Source organism: Euleptes europaea, chromosome 11 (assembly GCF_029931775.1).
Source record: "Euleptes europaea isolate rEulEur1 chromosome 11, rEulEur1.hap1, whole genome shotgun sequence".
NCBI classification, from domain to species: domain Eukaryota; kingdom Metazoa; phylum Chordata; class Lepidosauria; order Squamata; family Sphaerodactylidae; genus Euleptes; species Euleptes europaea.
The window spans coordinates 75890385-75908210 of record NC_079322.1 but is presented as its reverse complement, the minus strand read 5'-3'; the positions used below and the strand labels follow the sequence as shown (position 1 = coordinate 75908210).

The 17826-nt window shown below is 45.9% G+C and overlaps 1 protein-coding gene across 1 annotated transcript in view; it reads left to right on the top strand.

Annotated features, from left to right (window-relative positions):
• Window positions 1-17826, top strand: part of OBSCN (obscurin, cytoskeletal calmodulin and titin-interacting RhoGEF) — a 224709-nt gene that overhangs the window by 55599 nt on the left and 151284 nt on the right. Inside the window, exons 28-41 of the mRNA XM_056857144.1 lie at window positions 408-677; window positions 1657-1923; window positions 2334-2603; window positions 3569-3835; window positions 4037-4306; window positions 4471-4737; window positions 5854-6120; window positions 9128-9394; window positions 10020-10286; window positions 11806-12069; window positions 13108-13374; window positions 14046-14309; window positions 15503-15769; window positions 17406-17672. Coding sequence (XP_056713122.1) covers window positions 408-677; window positions 1657-1923; window positions 2334-2603; window positions 3569-3835; window positions 4037-4306; window positions 4471-4737; window positions 5854-6120; window positions 9128-9394; window positions 10020-10286; window positions 11806-12069; window positions 13108-13374; window positions 14046-14309; window positions 15503-15769; window positions 17406-17672 — 3741 coding nt within the window. The remainder of the gene's footprint in view (window positions 1-407; window positions 678-1656; window positions 1924-2333; window positions 2604-3568; window positions 3836-4036; window positions 4307-4470; window positions 4738-5853; window positions 6121-9127; window positions 9395-10019; window positions 10287-11805; window positions 12070-13107; window positions 13375-14045; window positions 14310-15502; window positions 15770-17405; window positions 17673-17826) is intronic.

Below are 17826 nucleotides of genomic sequence, written 5' to 3'. Positions count from 1 at the left end.
TAAATTATATTTTCACTTTCAATGTATTTTATTTATCCCACCCGGCCTTGGGTACCCAGCTTTTGATTCCGCACTCCTCCACATGAGTGGTGGACTCTAATCTGGTGAACCAGATTGGTTTCTCCACTCCTTCACATGAAGCCTGCTGGGTGACTTTGGGCTAGTCACAGCTCTCTCTGAACTCTCTCAGCCCTACCTACATCACAAGGAGTTTGTTGTGGGGAGAGGAAGGGAAGGTGATTGTAAGCCTGTTTGAGTCTCCTTAAAAGGTAGAGAAGATCAGGGTATAAAAACCAAGTCTTCTCCTTCCTCTTCTTCTTCCTCTTCTTCAGATCTCCAATCAGCAGCAGCTGCATCATGGACTTAGGGTGAGCCATTAACTTTCCTCTCTTCTGTCTTCTCCTCAGAGCAATCAATCAACATTGTGAAGGAGCTGAGGGACGTGGAGGTGACTGAACCGGCAGAAGCCAGGTTTGAGTGTGAAATTTCCATCCAGTCTGTGAGGCCCCCCAAATGGTCTCTTCGTGGAGAGCTCCTGAAGCCCAGCAAGGATGTGGTGATCGAGCAAGAGAGGACCATCCACCGCCTCATCCTGAAGAAGACTGATGCGGACATGACCGGCACCATCCAGTTTGCAATTGGCAAATCTAAGTCCTCGGCAAACTTGGTTGTGAAAGGTGAGTTGCTTGAAAACAGTATTGGCCTTCAGGTCATATGTGCCCAAGCACGTTACTTAGAACATAAAAATTTAAGAGCAGCCACCTTGGATCAGACATATTGGATCAAGACATCCTTGGAAGGCCTACCAACAAGGGGCAGAGACCAACAACTCCCCTGGGTTTTGCCCTCCAAATCTGGTATTTAGAATCATAGAAAGGGACCACCAGGGTCATCTAGGCCAACTCCCTATACAGTGCAGGAAATTCACAACTACCTCCCCCCAGCACCCCCAATGACCCCTCCTCCATGCCCAGAAGATGACAACCCCCCCAGGATCCCTGGCCAATCTGGCCTGCAGGAAAGCTGCTTCCTGACCCCAAAGTAGCAATTGGTATTACCCTGGGCATGTAAGAAAGGGCCATGAGAGCCAAACACTGACACAACCCTTTCTGTCCTTCCTCTCAGGATCTGCCTAAGTTCACAGAATCAGCATTGCTAACAGATGGCCATCTAGCCTCTGCTTAAAAGCCTCCAAAGAAGGAGAGCCCACCACCTCCAGAGGAAGCCTTTTCCACTGAGGAACTGCTCTGTCATTTGCTATTTTTGTTGCCCAATCACCCACTGCTTCACTGGGATTTCTTTATCATAAGTTGGCAGAGATGAGAAATGTGGCTGCACTTATGCATAACATTGCTTCAACCAGGAATAAACGTTGATCTATAGGTACTAATCCTGGAGGAATAGCAATGTTTCTTGGTTGCAAAAAAAATAAACAGGTGCCTAGTCAACTTTTTCTTCTACCATAAGCTGTCTCAGGCTAGACCCCAATCCATAAAAGGTAAAGCTAGAATAAAAACATATATGTTTTAAGGCTTTAATATGCCACAAAACCCCCGCTTATTTGATCTACTGTCTTTTTTGTGTTGGAAAATATACATTCTTTTCCCAAGTTTGAAATCAAACCACACCTCTTGGAACGCGGTATTCTCTCTGTAGATCTTCAAGTGACCATTACCAGGCCTCTAGAAGACAAGGTTGTTCTGGAGAGTCATTCCGTTGTCCTCTCCTGTGACTTCAAGCCTTTGCCGAAAACGGTAGAATGGTACAAAGACCACACCCGTATCGAGACCTCAGAGAGGTTTAAGCCCAAGTGGGATAAGAATACTGCGGAACTCAAAATCTTGAGGATAAATACCAGAGATTCTGGCATCTACAAATGCAGAGCTGGGAATGCAGAGACCAAAGCCAAGCTGTCTGTCTTGGGTAAGTGCCCTTTGTCCAGATTTCTTGTGGTTTTGTGTAGAAAGGAAAATGCGCCATTTTGTGATGCACACATTTCTTGTGGAAACAGAAATCAGGTAAATTATGTTTCTTTCCAAACTCAACCTGTGCTTGACTTTTTGGATCTTTTAATTTTAACAATCTGGGATAATTTTTTCTTTTCCATTCTTCGGGTAAGCGTTGAGCAGGTGAGTGCTGGGCTGTGTCACTACTCATTTTACCGACCTTGGAAGGGATGGAAGGTTGAGACAATAGCTTATTTATCGGAAAAAACTGCTTTCATGCCTGGAAAGGAGATGGTGTTAGATGCCAGGGAACTTTGCAATATACCAAAGGGTTTATTGACAAGCTGGGATTCTCATTCTTTGCATTTAACCCCCCCCCCTCAACAGACCGCGAAGTTGAGATAACCAAACACCTACAGGACGTGGAAATCGAAGAGGAGAGCTGTGCCGTGTTCTCCTGCGAGCTGTCGGAGGACAACGAGGAAGTGGAATGGTTCCTCAACGACACGCATCTTTACCCCAACAACTTCAACGAGATCAAGAGCGTGGGCAAGTGTCATTCCCTGAAGCTGAAACACGTTATGACGGAAGATGCAGGGACCGTGACCGTGAAGGTGCAGAAGAGATTCTCTGAGAGCGCCCGACTGAAGGTGAAAGGTGAGCACCCCTTCCTCGCCTTGGGACTTTTATTTGCTTCTTCCCCTTGCTTTCAATTATTACTGGTCTTGAGGTTTTATCTGTCTCCATCCATCCAATCATCCTGTCCTTCTTCCATGCATCCCATGGTGGCAAATGTGGTTCTTCCATTGCCCACAATCCTCACAACAGCCGAGACAGGTTTTTATTTTTTTAAAACCTTTATTAGACTCCTTTCTCCCTTGCAGAACTTAGAGTGGCTTAGAATTTAAACAAAACATTATAAAAACACCGTAAGAACAACAATGATAAAGCTCCCAATTAGGACTGCCAATGATAAAAACTAAATAAAAAAAGCAGTCCTAAATAAAACTGTCTTCTACTTCCTCCTGAAGATTGACAATGAGGGGGCTAGGGGCACCTCCCTGGGGAGGTTGTTCCTTAACTGTGGGGCTGCCACTGATAAGGCCCTCTCTCATGTACCCACCAAACAAGCCTCTTTAATTGGTCAGATAGTCAAGAGGGCATCTTCCTGGAGAAGACGGTACTTCAGATACCCTAGTCCCAAGTTAGGCCAAGAGAGAAACTAAAGAGATCAGCTCCCCCGAATGGCTGCTTTGGAGAATAGACTTAATGGTAGTATACCCTTATTGAAATCCCCCCTCCCCAAACCCCACCTTCACCAGGCCCCTCCCCAAAACCTCCAGGAATGTCCAAATCCAGAGTTGGCAACATTGCATGACCCGTTGGATACAAGCCACCATTTCATTAAGTTGGATCTAATCATGGAATCATAGAGTTGGAAGGGACCACCAGGGTCATCTAGTCCAACCCGCTACATAATGCAGGAAATTCACAACTACCTCCCCCCTACACCTCCAGTAACCCCCTACTCCATGCCCAGAAGATGGCCAAGATGCCCTCCCTCTCATCATCTGCCTAAAGGTCATAGAATCAGCATTGTTGATTTTTTTATACTTTTTTAGAGAAGCCCTCTGTCTTCATGAAATCACTAGACGACGTTGTTGGGGAGGAACGTGGGACAGTCACCCTGGAGTGTGAGGCCTCCAAGCCAAAGGTCAAGCCTATCTGGAAGAAGGAGGGTGTGGAACTCACTCCTGGAGACAAGTATGAGATGCTGCAGGCTGGGAAGACGCTGGGCCTCATCATCCACGACCTGTGCAAGAGTGACGCCGGCTTGTATACGTGTGATCTGGGTACCGAGGTCGCCAAGTCGAAAGTCAGCGTTCAAGGTGTGTGTGTGTGTGTGTGTGTGTTTGCCATCAATGGTGACCTTGAGCTAGTAACACTCTCTCAGCCCTGCCTCCCTCCCAGGGTGTCTGTTGTGGGGAGGGGAACGGAAGTTGATTGTAAGCTGGTTTGATTCATCCTTAAGTGGTAGAGAAAGTCGGCATATAAAAACTAACTCTTCTCCTTCTTCCTGCCTTCTCCAGAGCTGAACATTGGCATCACTAAGCGTCTAAAGAGTGTTGATGTGTTGGAAGGGGAGAGCTGTAGCTTTGAATGCGTTCTCTCCCACGAAAGTGTCGAAGACTGCCGTTGGCTGGTCAATGGAACCGAAGTGGGCCAGGATGGACGGATTCGAGCTTTCAACAAAGGGCGGAAATATACCCTCAACATCAAAAAGGCCCGACCTTCGGATGCAGGAGAAGTGGTTTTCTCAGTCCGTGACTTAAACTCCAAAGCCACTCTAGTTGTGAAAGGTAGGTAGTGTTGCATGCACATTTTATGGGGGGCGGCATTGCTCAGCTCACCCAGTTCCATTTAGCGACATGCAAATGTTCCCTTAATTAGTGCTTTTTGCAGCAATTTTTTGCAGGAAAGAAATTTGTAGGATGATCAATCCCTTACCACTTCTTTCCCCCAGAAAAGCCCGCAGAATTTACAAAACAGCTGGAGGACAAGACTGTGTCCGTGGGGCAGGAAGTTAGCCTGAGTTGCGAAACATCCAAGTGGGATGGCAACATCAAGTGGTGTAAGGATGGAAAAGAGATCCGGAGGAGCCAAACATTTGACCTGCGTCATGAAGGAACCAAGGCCGTATTGATCATCCATGATGTTTCAGTCAAGGATAGTGGAGTATACACCTGTGAGACGGAGATTTCCAAAACCAAAGCCACCCTTACTGTGGAAGGTCAGTGGCTGTACCCCATGAAGAAGACTCCTGCTGTGGGTGTTGACTTGTGGAACTCACAGCCACAAGATGTGGTTATGGTTATTGGCTTAGAGAGCCAGCATGGGGTAGTGGTTAAGAACAGTGGACTCTAATCTGGAGAACCAGGTTTGATTCCCTGCTCCTCCACATGAAGCCTGCTGGGTGATTCTCATTTTGGGGAGGTGCTGTGGCTCAGTGGTAGAGCATCTTCTTGGCATGCAGAAGGTCCCAGGTTCAGTCCCCGGCATCCCCGGGACTAGGCAAGTAGGTGATGTAAAAGACCTCTGCCTGAGACCCTGGAGAGCCACTACTGGTCTAAATAGACAATACTGACTTTGATGGACCAAGGGTCTGAGTCAGTATAAGGCAGCTTCATTTGTTCGTGTGACCTTGGGCCAATGACAGTTCTCTCCAAACTCAGCCCCACCTACCTCACAAGGTGTCTGTTGTGGGGAGGGGAAGGGAAGGCAATTGTAAGCCGCTTTGAGACACCTTGAAGGTTTCCGCAGGTGTTTCTGCTCTGGAGCTGCCCCAGCCCTGCCCCCTAAAACCTCCTGCTGATTGGGAGGGGGGACCTGGCAACCCTACTTGGGAGCTAAGCAGGGTCGGCCGTAGTTAGTACTTGGATAGGAAATCCTCCAAGGAAGGCTGGGGTTGCTTTGCAGAGGAAGACAACTGGCTTTTCCGCATTCTCATTTTCCTCACTTGTAAGTTCCTGTTTCTTCAGGGTAGGGTGGGGGTTCAGTTCCACACGTTTTTTGCTCCCTTTAGTAGTCAATTAGCTATAAAACAGGTTTAAGTCCTGCGTTATCTCCCTGCAGATTTAAACTGCAGGTTTTTATGCCAGACTTAATGTTATGTTATATCGAATTGACCACTAGAGGGAGCAAAACATGTGCAGAAATGGACCCCCAACCCCTTAAGAAACAGGAACTTACAAGCAAGGAAAATGAGAATGCGGAAAAGACCAATGACACCCCTGGCTCATCTCATGCCTGGAACTCCTTGTGGAAGGGGTTGCCCTGAATCAGTTGGGACTTGATAGCATGTTCTTCTTCCTAAGCTGAAAGGTCGCTGTATTTCAATTGCTTTCAGAAACAGGGAATTGTTTCATTAAAGACCTTTCGGATCTGAAGTTGGATGAAAATAAAAAAGCAGTTTTTACGTGCGAAACCAAGAAGCCCACTTCCACAGTGACGTGGAGGAAAGGAATTGCCGATCTTAAGGCAAGCAAAAAATACGAGATCAGCCAAAAGGCAAATGTCCTGCAACTCACAGTGAATGAACTACAAGAAAATGACAGCGACATCTACACGTGTGACATCGGCGATTCTCAATCCAGTGCCAAACTGGTTGTACAAGGTATGAATTTTGTAAAGATGTCTTACAGCAGATATGGGCTATCAAATTAATATGAGGAATAATTATGCTACACTCCCAATATTTAGATTTCCTAATATTGGTAAGTAAGGGTATTAGAATATCAGAATGGTTCTTGTGTCAATGAAATATCTTTTAATCTGCGTCAGGTGGGACCGACATGACAAATAGTCCAAGCTGCCACCTTCTCTGGTAAATTGTGAACATTTTATATTTTCCAATCAAACCAGTTGCTTCGAGCCCATTTTGGCAGATCGGTAATGCACTGTATTCATTGCAATATGTAATTTTTACATTTATCAATAATAATTAATTTAGATGAGTTTTCTTATTGGCAAGGTGTAGTGCCTTAGACTCAGCCGAAATGCAAGGGAGATACCATGAGCTCATCGCAGAAGAATGCAAATGCCCATTTTGTTCATATCAAGTAGACTCCCTAGCCCACATTGTTTCAACATGTTCACAAAATAATGCTGCACAAAATAAATATTTTACTCCCTGGATAAAACAGCTAATGACTTTCTGAGAAGCTGAAACTGCGTTATCTGCTGAAGTAGATCTGTGAATTGCATGAGAGATATGACAACTTTTCTCTTTATAGTGCCAAGAAAAAAATAATGTTGATTCCCTTCTTTTTTTTTAAAGTGTGAAATGGTAGATGAATAGCCAATGGCTGTTGAATCTGATCTGGGGAAAAGAAAGGGAAATAATCATGGAATTGCATTTAAGTCTCCTACTCTGTGCTGCAGGCTAACGTTTTCACCCAGAGATGGTCTCATGTGCAACATTAACTCTCACGTTCTCTTTGAAATGGGCTAGCTGTGGAAACTTCCTGCTGCGACTATGTCTGGGCTTGTGTTTGTGGTTCCCATAACGTACATAAATGATGAACGAAAAGTCTGCCCTGTTCCAATGGAAAATCTCTACAGTGCAACGCTGTACTCTGGATAAGACCTCACTCCATGCTGGCTGGATTTATCCTCAGCCAGGACGATATTCTACTATCAGATACAACCACCACTCAAAGGATTATTTACTTTGGAGCATTTGATAAAGAGATTGCTAGTCTGGTGAAGAAATAATTCAGACAGGAAGATTGCAGGAAAGGGTAAACCAGATGAAGGGAAGCATTAGATTCCGACAGTCGGTGTGGAGGGGGCAGTGGGACAGGAAAAACAGTAGCGCAAAACTGTGTGACATTGGTGACATTGGATTCCTCATTTGGAGTGATAGCTGTTTTCTGTCAAAACTGTTCCGCCAGAGGCAGGGTGTTGTTTTAGAAATTTGGGAGGTGAATAAGCTCATATATTATCAGATACAAGGGTTGTTTTAATAGAAGCAACCTAAGGTGATACAATTACACATGCAAGATCTTATGTTCTTTCTGTTGCTTATAGCAACAACCACAGCCTTATTCAACTCAGCAGCAGGGCTGAAAATGATCTCTTGTTTGTTCAGACGTCTCTGCCTGCTTTCATCAATCAACTGATTTTGTCAGCCATCTTGGAAGTATATGTGGCATGTATGAAGTCAAGCAAATGTTTTCCTTTGGATCGAAATACATTCCAGGAATACAGAATTCAGAGCAATCTATTTGGGAAAAAAAAATCCCTTTCTCTTGTGAGCAGAATGGATTACATTATCAATTTATACCCATCTCTGAGGAATATCAACCACTGCTACCTTCATGTGCCTGGAGAAAGTCCACATGAGATGTTTCCTGAATCAAAAAGGAGGATTGTTGCTAGTGTGATTAAACTATGGGCAATTGGTAAAGACTGATTTTTGTTTGTTCCATTGGCATTACCATTTTGGTGTTTTGGTTTTGCTGGACTGTTCACGACAACTGGGGGAAAGAGAATAAATTGTGTGAAAGGTTTTTTTGAGAAAGAACATCCCCTCAGTTTGGTCATACGGCATACCAAGTTTGATTCCTTGAGGAGAGTTTTTTTCTGTCAGTGGAGGACCAGAAGAACAGTCAGATTTACAAACACCGATTCTGCTGATCAAAAAGGAAATAACAGATCCTGGTGATCTGCATTTTGAAGACCACGTGATCAAAGATATTGTAATGTTATGCTTGTCTAGTAATGGTCATTGCAAATTTTATAGAAGAAGTGGTACCGAAAGAAGATGGGTATGACTTTGGTTTGAACGAGTCTGAAGCAACAGAAAATGAGCGAGTGATTCAGAAGAGCGATTCAGAAGAGGTGTCCTGTCTTCATAACCTCATGCGATAAGACAGTTGGAAATACAACGTGAAACGACCAAACAACATATCTTTTTTCCCCTATGAAGCATACCAACCTCAAAAATGACTCTCCCAGTTCATGCTGTTAACGTCTGATAAAACGCTGGCGCTTTTCAATTGAATCTGTGCATGTGTTGTTACTATATCTTTGTGCAGTTGCTGTTGTCTGTTAGATCAAAGTATTAGGGAAAAAAGACGACCATTGGACCAGTTACCAATAACCTGTGCTCTGTCGGCTGCTGCTGCTTTTAAACAAGATTTTCACTTCTACATCCCATAGAAAGCATGGATGAGGAGGAGAAAACAGAGGCAATGGATACAGAGTTATAATGAAGTCTACTTGTCGTATATTTTGAAACTCTCCGTGGCCATCAAGTTGTGTGCTTTTGGATCTTGTGTGTTTGTCCCTTGTCTGCCGTATGTATGTACTCCTTCTACTTTATCATTTGCTGTTGTGTTGGTTCTGTCTGACGGTATGTGGCCTTTAGCGGAGGGATAAATCAATGGACACTAAGGTTCAAAAAAGCATTGTACAGGTTATGATTATTTTTATATTTTTGGCTGTCCTTTCCCCCATGCTGGCAACAGGCAGTAGACACCTTGCTATGTTATCTTTCCACCTCCAACCTCTGTTTCGCTTTGCTTTGAATTCCCACTTGCAAAAGCTTGGAAGAAAACAAAGAGCATGCCCATTTTCTTAGTTTTCCCTCTCTCGGTATTTCACCTTCTGCATTTTAGCTCTGCCGGTTGTTTTTGAACAAGACCTGCAAAACAGGGAAACGAACGAAGGAAGCAAGGTCCGACTCTCCTGCGAGCTTAGCAAACCGGATCTGCCGGTACAGTGGATGAAAGGAAATGAAGTTCTACAAGCGGGCGACAAGTATGAATTTAAGCAGCGGGGCACCGTGGCAGAGCTTGTCATTCGGGACGCGAAGCCCACCGATGCAGGAGAATATACCTGCAGCACCGGCGAGCTCAAGACAACTGCTCACGTGGAAGTAACGGGTAGGCGGAACATACCATTTTGTAGTTCTCCGTTGTGTCACATCTACTCTGTACTCTTCGTAAGTCACTGGTGCTTGTTTTTCATTCCACAATTCGGTTGAATGTTAGGACGCACAAGTCTATGTGTAACAGCTCTCATCTCTAGTGCTTGGGAACGGGTGACTGAATCCTTTGTCATGTATTGAGCATGTGCAGAGAGGCCCAAGATGGTGGTGCTGATGTACAAGGGAATAGTGCCTCTAGTTCACTTGTTATTTAAAGTGGCGCATCTCCATTTTGAGGTCTTATTGAAAGACTTCCAAGAAAGCCGGACACTTGGGTAGTTGTCATTGGCCAGCCTGTGTCTGTATTGGTGGGAATTCTTTGTGCAGAAATATTCTCTGAACACATAAAAAGCTAGATATCAGGGAGATATCTTGCCTTTTCCCTAGCAGGTTAATTTTCTACATGCAGGGAGGACTAGGTCTTAGAGTCCACCATCGCTCAGCTGAAAAAATGAAATGCATTTGTCTCTCGCTGCCTGCTGGGCAATCTTGCTTGCATGGGGCTCTAAGTGGCTGTATGCCACTTATGTCCAACATTTTAATTGACATCCTTTCCTCTCCAACCTGGTTGTGCATTTTAGCAGCACCAGTCATTTTTAAGGAAGAGCTTAAGGACATGGAAAAGGATGAGGGGGACACCTTGGGTCTCCGTTGTGTCCTCGCCGAATCTGAAGCTTCCGTGACCTGGAAGAAAGGGACGAGTGTTCTTCGGGCTGGTGAGAAGTACGAAATGAAGCAGGAGGGGTGTGTGGCAGAGCTGATCATTCATGGTGCGGAGCCAGAGGATGCTGGGAGATATTTCTGTGTCACCGGAGACCAGCAGACAGCAGCTCAGGTCAAAATCCACGGTAGGCTGAATGGAGGAGTTTTCATCTCTTCTCTTTTCTTTCTCCCCCATTCTTCTTCTTGCCCTAGAGTCTCTCAGCTTGCTGAGTTTTACCTGTGAAAATGTAAGACAGAATCAGTCCATCTCACTGGAGAGTTTGTGGAGGTTTTCCTGTAATGTTAGTTTCGGTTTTTGTACCCTTGCCTTCGGCCAACAGTCATGATATTCAATAGTGTGGCATATTTAGCACCATTTATTTAGCACCATTCCCATCAGAAGCCAGTCCACCTACATTGTGGAGTGCTAAAGAATTACACAGTGACAATGAGTGGCGTTGCTGGTACAAAGACCAAGCAGAGCTTTTGGCTGCCACTGTCTGAGCTGCTCAGGGCCAAACTACATGTTACACTGGATACTGGTCTGCCCTGCATCTTTCAAACCAGACGTGCTGGGAGTTCCATGGTGAAACTTAATTCTCAGGTGCATTGAGGCCTGATTTGGATTGGGATCACAGTGCATGGTGAGAGAGGTCTTAAGCCTTTCTTCCTTGGGGAGGAGCTGTGGCTGTTCAGAGGGTAGCCATGTTGATCTGCAGTAGAACAACTAGATTCAAGTCCAGTAGGACCTTAGAAGTGAACAAGATTTTTGGGGAGAGTCAAAGCACCTTTCATCCAACTGGTATCTGACGAAGGGAGCTTTTGACTCTAAAAAATTCATACCTCGCAAATCTTGTTGGTCTCTAAGGTGCTACTGGACTCGAATCTGGCTTTATTAATAAGAGCCATTTGACAATGGAACTAATTACCAGGGTGCTCTCCTGCTTGCTGGAAGACTGTAAGCAGAGGCTAGATTGCTGTCTCTTGGGAATGCTGTAGCTTTGGGTTTCCTGGAGTTAGGCTGGATGGCATATAAGGACTCTTGAGCTCTAGTAGTCATAGAGACAAGAAAGGTTGAAGTAACACGTTGATTTAAAATAACCAGCTGCCTCTTTGGCTTCAGGCTTCTTGCGTTGTGTTCAGATGCTAGGCTGGCAAGTATGGTTGCCAGCTGGTAGTTAATGGCGGGCAATTGCCCGCCAAATAACAGACCTGTCCGCTGCCCCTCAGCTGGCTGGTGGGGGAAAGCATTCCAACTAAAGGGGGGATGATGATCAGCATGTGTGTGCAGCGGCGCATGGCACAATAATGTCCCTTCTGGGGTAAAACCAGAAGTGGTGGGGACGCTCTAGCATGTCCCTCAAAAACTCTATGGAAACCACAGAGTTTTTGGAGGAATATGCTAAAGCGTCCCCATCACTTCTGGGTTTAACAGGGATGCTCTAGCACATTCCTCCAAAAACTCTTTGGTTTCCCTAGAGTTTTTGGAGGGACGTGCTAGAGCATCTCATCGCTTCCAGGTTTATCTCAGAAGGGACATTATTGTGTACGTGTGCTGCGCATTCATGAATCCCCCACCACCACCAAAGCGCCTGCCGATGGCAAAGAGGGACCTGGCAACCCTACTGGCAAGTGAAGCTCATAAAACATCCTTCCACCCTTCAGCTGTGCCTGCCAATTTCAAAGAACCACTCAAGAACACGGAAGCCGTGCAAGGGGGATCGGTCACTTTGCTCTGTGAGCTGAACAAGTCCGCTCCGGTTGAGTGGATGAAGGGGCGCAAAGGCCTGAGGCCCAGCAGCAAATACAGAATGAAGAAAGAGGGAAGTGTTGCCGAGTTGACCATTCAAGACCTGGACCTGAAGGATGCTGGAGATTACACATGTGCATCTGGAGACCAAAAGACAACAGCTCTCTTAACCGTGAACGGTAAAATCTTGTCACTGTCTGTCTTTTGGAGTCGTTCTATCACCTTTTTATTTGTTTCCTAGGAAAACTGGACTTTTGACTCTACTTCTTTCTTTGATCTTCTGTTTCCCTTAGCAGGAAGGTCCCTGCTTTTACTCTTCTCTGTCCTCTCAGGATGCAAAGTGTATCTTTGCTGCATGTTAATGCTGACATACCATAGGAAGGTTCCGGTCTTGCCAAATGTCATGGCCATAACATGCGTATGGTATGATGGTATACAGCTGTACCTTCTTGTGCTATTTCAGCTGTTTCTGTCTCAGCTCTGTTTTAACAGGGTTTCTACAGACATTCCCAAAAGTTATTAGGGAAAAGAGCAGACTTTCATGAAAGCATACCATGGGAAGTAGCAGCCCTAATAGTCCAGACTAGTCCAGAATAGAATCATAGAGTTGGAAGGGGCCAAACAGGCCATCTAGTCCAACCCACCTGCTCAATTCAGGATCAGCCCAGAGCAGGGGTGTCAAACATAAGGCCTGCGGGTAGGATCCGGCCCCTTGAGATCTCCTATCCGGCCCACGAGTCAGCCAAGGCAGCCCCCCCCCACTCTTGATCTGGACTGGCGAGGCATGGCCCGATTAAGCAACATTTATGTCATATCTAGCCCTCGAAACAATTGAGTTTGACATTCCTAGCCTACAGCATCCTTTACAAGTGTTCACCACTAGCCTAAACTTGTCAGAGCTTGGATGCTAAGCAGGGTCAACTACAGTCAGCACTTGGATGGGAGACCACCAAGGAACACTGGAGTCACTATGCAGAGGAAGGCAATGGCAATCCACTTCTGCTCATCTCTAGCCTTGAGAAGCCCATGAGTGGAATTCATGGGATCAACATAAGTTGGCCATGACTCAATGGTAGGCTTTACCTTTATACCACAAGGCAGATGGTTCTCTGTAAAAGAACTCTAGTTGGCACCGTGCAGCAACATGTCAAAAAGCAAGGGTCCCCCATCGTTGTACTGGCTTTTGACCCCGTGTCTGTTCATTCTGCATCCTTCAGCCCTGGCGGCGCAGTTCAAAAAAGAGCTCAAGAACGAAGAAGCGACAGAGAGTGGGTCAGCCACTCTGCACTGCGAGCTGACCAAGGCTGTTGACTCTGTTGACTGGATGAAGGATCAGAAGGCGTTGAAGCCCAGTGATAAATACAGGATGAGGCTAGAAGGACGCTTTGCTGAGCTCACCATCCAAGACCTGGAGGTGAAAGATGCAGGAAGCTACACCTGCATGTGCGGAGATCAGAAGACCACTGCAGCTTTGAAAGTGAATGGTAATTAAATTTATGTCCGGAGTAAAAGGCTGCTCGCAGGCAAGCTTAATCGAGCTCTAAGCACTGATGCGCTGTATTTTTGTGGATCTCTTTTTCATGCAGTCCTCCCTTCTCTTGATATGTACAAAAATCCACTTGTGCTTCCTTATGAAATACCCTCATATTTATTTTATGCATAATGCTCTTTCTCCTGCCTTGGGCAACCGTTGCTTCGTGTTTTAGGGAGAACTCATGTGCCGCTAACCTTTATATGAGCATTTTCCTCCCCAGAACTTTGTTACCATGTGCATATTCCCAGCAACACAGAACTTGCCTGTGTGGCAATCCATCAACACCAGGGTTGCCAGGTCACTTGGATTGGCCGCCAATCCATCGGCCGGCTCAGGAGCGGGGATCGTGCATGCGTGAGGCCACACATGATGCAATTATGTCACTTCCGCTTTGAGGGTTTGAGTGGTAAAGCGGCCCATTGCGATGCGGCACTTCCAGGTGTAAACCGGAAAGGACGTAATCACATCACGCTCGGCTGCATGTGTGCGATCCCTGCCCCAACTCCGCCCCAAAAACCTTTGCTGGAGGAGTGGGGGAATCCTGGCAACTCTAATCAACACCCTCTCCAGCTCTTTCAGTGGTCTTAACCCTGTCTCTCTTGTCCATATTGCATTTCTCAGCCCTGCCTGTTTTTTTCCAAGAAGAGCTCAAAAACGCAGAGGTCACGGAGGGCGAGACCGCCACGTTGCATTGCAGGTTGAGCAAGGTTGCCCAAGTGGAGTGGCAGAAAGGGCACAGGGCTATCAAGCCGGGTGGCAAATACCAAATAAAACAGGAGGGGCCGTGTGCTGAGCTGGCAATCTGCGACTTGGACGGAACAGATTCAGGAGACTACACTTGTACATGTGGAGGACAGAAGACAACAGCGACCCTGACTGTGAATGGTAAAAAAAAAAAGATGCAAACGGTGCATGCTTTGAACCAAACTGCGCATTCCTAGAGTGGACTTTCAGTTTCCCTTCTGCAGTTCAGCTCAGCAGCAGACGTTCTGATGTCATGTATCAACACGTGCCTGATATTCCCTTTAAAACATTATTTGGGTCTTCATTTGGCAAGGGGTTCTTCTTTGTGGGAGGGGTTATTGGGCATTTGTTTTGATTTCCTTTAGATAGGGGTTGATTTTGTCAATGAATAGAAATGTGCAATATGAAATTATTAGAGCATTGAACTAATATCTTAATTTTGTCGCTATATAGTATCAAATCTTTGGTAATTTACTATGACTTTAAGCGGATTCTTTGCATTTTCAAAATTCCTAAATAGGCTCTTTTCTGAGGGTCACTGCTCCAAGTGACAAGGAGAATTTCCTCCCCTAGCCTCCCAACTATTGAATTCAACATATTTTACTCTCATTGGATGTGTTACTGTTTTTGATTTGGGGAAAAAGAAAGAACATAATCTGCAAAAATAGGGAGGCATAGGGTTGTGAACACTAGGTTGGGAAATTCCTGGAGATTTGGGGAGGACCCTGGGGAGTGCAGGGTTTGAGTAGGAGAGGTACCATTGAAGGTATCTCCCTCCAAAGGAGCCATTTCCTCCAGGGGAACTTTTCTGTGTAGTCTGGAGATAAGTTGCAATTCTGGGAGATCTCTAGGCTCCAGCTGGAGGTTGGCAACCCTCGGGATGCATGGAAGGGAAGACTAGGCCAAGATCTCAAATGTTAAGGGTCTTCAATGTATAGGGTTGCCAACCTGCTATTACAACTGATCTCCAACTGATAGAGATCAGTTCACCTAGGGAAAATGGCCACTATGGCAATTGGACTCTATGGCATTGAAGTCCCTCCCCTCCCCAAACCCCACCCTCCTCAGGCTCCGCCTCAAAAACCTCCTGCTGGTGGTGAAGAGGGATCTGTCAGCCCTATCAATGTTGTTCTTGAACTCTGCAGCCTGTCTGAATGGGTTTGCTCTGGTTAAAAAACAACACTGTATGGCTCAGTAATGGATCGAGCCCTAAATAAATTGTCCTGGTCACGCAGATAGTCCCTTTGTGATTGTTTCATAAGAAAAGAACAACCTGTGGTTCCGTCCATCTCCATTTTGATGTGCTTCTGTCCCGTATTGCATTCATTCTGCAGTCCTGCCTACTCTTTTCACCAAGTCCCTGAAGGACGAAGAAGCTACAGAGGGCAAGAGTGCCACTCTGCGCTGTGAGCTGAACAAAACCTCCGCGGCCGTTGAGTGGAAGAAGGGACACAAGACCCTTAAGCCAGGCAACAAATACCAAATGAGGCGTGAAGGGGCCAACGCTGAGCTGGTCATCCAAGCCCTCGAAGTAACAGATTCGGGAAGTTACAGCTGTGTGTCTGGAGACCAGCAGACCATGGCGTCTTTAGAAGTCAAGGGTAAAAAAAAACCCACACACTTCTCTAGTTTTCCTCTGCTGCTCTGGGTAGATTTCCATGATTTCCCCTGGCTTGTGGACCTGCTTGCATCCTTGATCATAGCAATGGAGCTAATGTTCTCCAGATTAACAGATAATAATGAAAATCCTTTTTTCGCTTTAGAGCTGGGGTGTCAATCAGAAGGCCCGCAGGCCGGATCCGACCCCTTGATTGCTCATATCCAGCCCATGAGCCAGCCGAGGCAGCCCCCTTCACTCTCAATCTAATCTGATGAGGCATGGCCCGGCCCAACCAAATGACATTTATGTCATATCTGACCCTCGTAACAATTGAGTTTGACACCCCTGCTTTAGAGTGTGTTCCTCTATTTTCACTGGACACAGAAACCTTACAAGACTTTGATAGTTTTGAACTCAGGTTCTTAAATGTGCATCAACTGAAAGGTTATTATTCTCTTCCCTTCCAGTGTTAAAACTTTAAGGGTATACAACCAGAAACGCTGAAGTGGTAGCAAAGTTAAGGACATGAGATATATTCTGTTGGGGTTTTTTTTTACTGGAAAAAAAAAAACCCACCCACAGCAGGGGCTAACTTTTTCATTACCATCCAGTTTAAACCCATATCTTCAAAAAACTGTCTAAAGAAAAAAGTGGTTCTTGGATAGAGAATCCCACAGTAATTGGGCAGGGCATCACATGAACGGCAAGCTCAGAAGGTGCTCCGAAGCCATGATGGATGGAAAAGTGTCTTTAGTAGACTGGAGTTCAGGTGTCCCATGTGTCACCGTGACACTCTTTATTGGATGGGAAGGTGACCTGTCACCTCATTGATCGCCAGGGTTGATTTGGCTGATCTGGCTGGCTAGGCAGGTGTCCCCTACTGCTCTCATTGTTTCATGTGTGTCCCTACCAAAGCTGTGTGCTCGGTGGAAGAGGACAACCATCCCAGATAGGAGTGTACTGTTCTTCGGTCAAGGGTATATGACTCTAATTATGCAAAGCTGCACTCCTGGTCTAAACTCTACATAAAAGGTAAAGGTCCCCTGTGCAAGCACCGTGTCATTCCTCACCCATGGGGTGACGTCACATCCCGACATTTTCTAGGCAGACTTTGTTTCTATGGGGTGGTTTGCCAGTGCCTTCCCCAGTCATCTTCCCTTTACCCCCAGCAAGCTGGGTACTCATTTGACTGACCTCGGAAGGATGGAAGGCTGAGTCAACCTTGAGCCGGCTACCTGAAACCAACTTCTGTTGGGATCGAACTCAGGTTGTGAGCAGAGCTGGGACTGCAGTACTGCAGCTTACCACTCTGCGCCACTGGGCTCTTGGAAACTCTACATACCTTCTCTCTATCCTTGGGATTCCTTCCTGCTGGGGGAAAGGCTGTCTAGGAAATTTCAGGGAACGAATATTTCCCAAATAAGTCTTTTGCAGTCATTGACTGGTGGGAATCCAGCGGGAAACGAATATTTCCCAAATATTTCAAGGAAATAATATTTCCCAAATATGTCTTTAGCAGTCATTGGCTGGTGGAGATCCAGTGGTTGCAGGAAGGGGTTTGAGTGGGCAATGAATTTGTGTTCCTTTCTCCCCACCGCTGACTTCTGCAATCTCTTTCCTTGTTGCCATCTTCTCAGCCCTGCCTGTGCTTTTCAAAGAAGGACTCAGGAACAGGGAGGCCGTCGAAGGTGCCACGGCCACTCTGCATTGTGAAATGACCAAAGCTGGGGCTGAAGTGAAGTGGAGAAAGGGGGCCCAGACCCTCAAGTCGAGTGATAAGTACCGAATGAAGCAGGAAGGTGCGGAAGCTGAACTGCTGATCCGTGATCTCCAGGTAGAGGACACGGGAGATTACACCTGTGTTTGTGGAGACCAGAAGACAACGGCCGTCTTGACCATCCATGGTAACCAAAGGCTCCCTTTTACCATAGTGATGTTTTAGGATGTGTCTTCATTGTGCGAATTCCTGTCTTTCTGTTACTTTGGTTTATTATTTTTCCAGCAGAGTTCCTTTTGAACTCTGTTTCCTTTTTGGTTGTGTTATGTGTTTATGTCTGG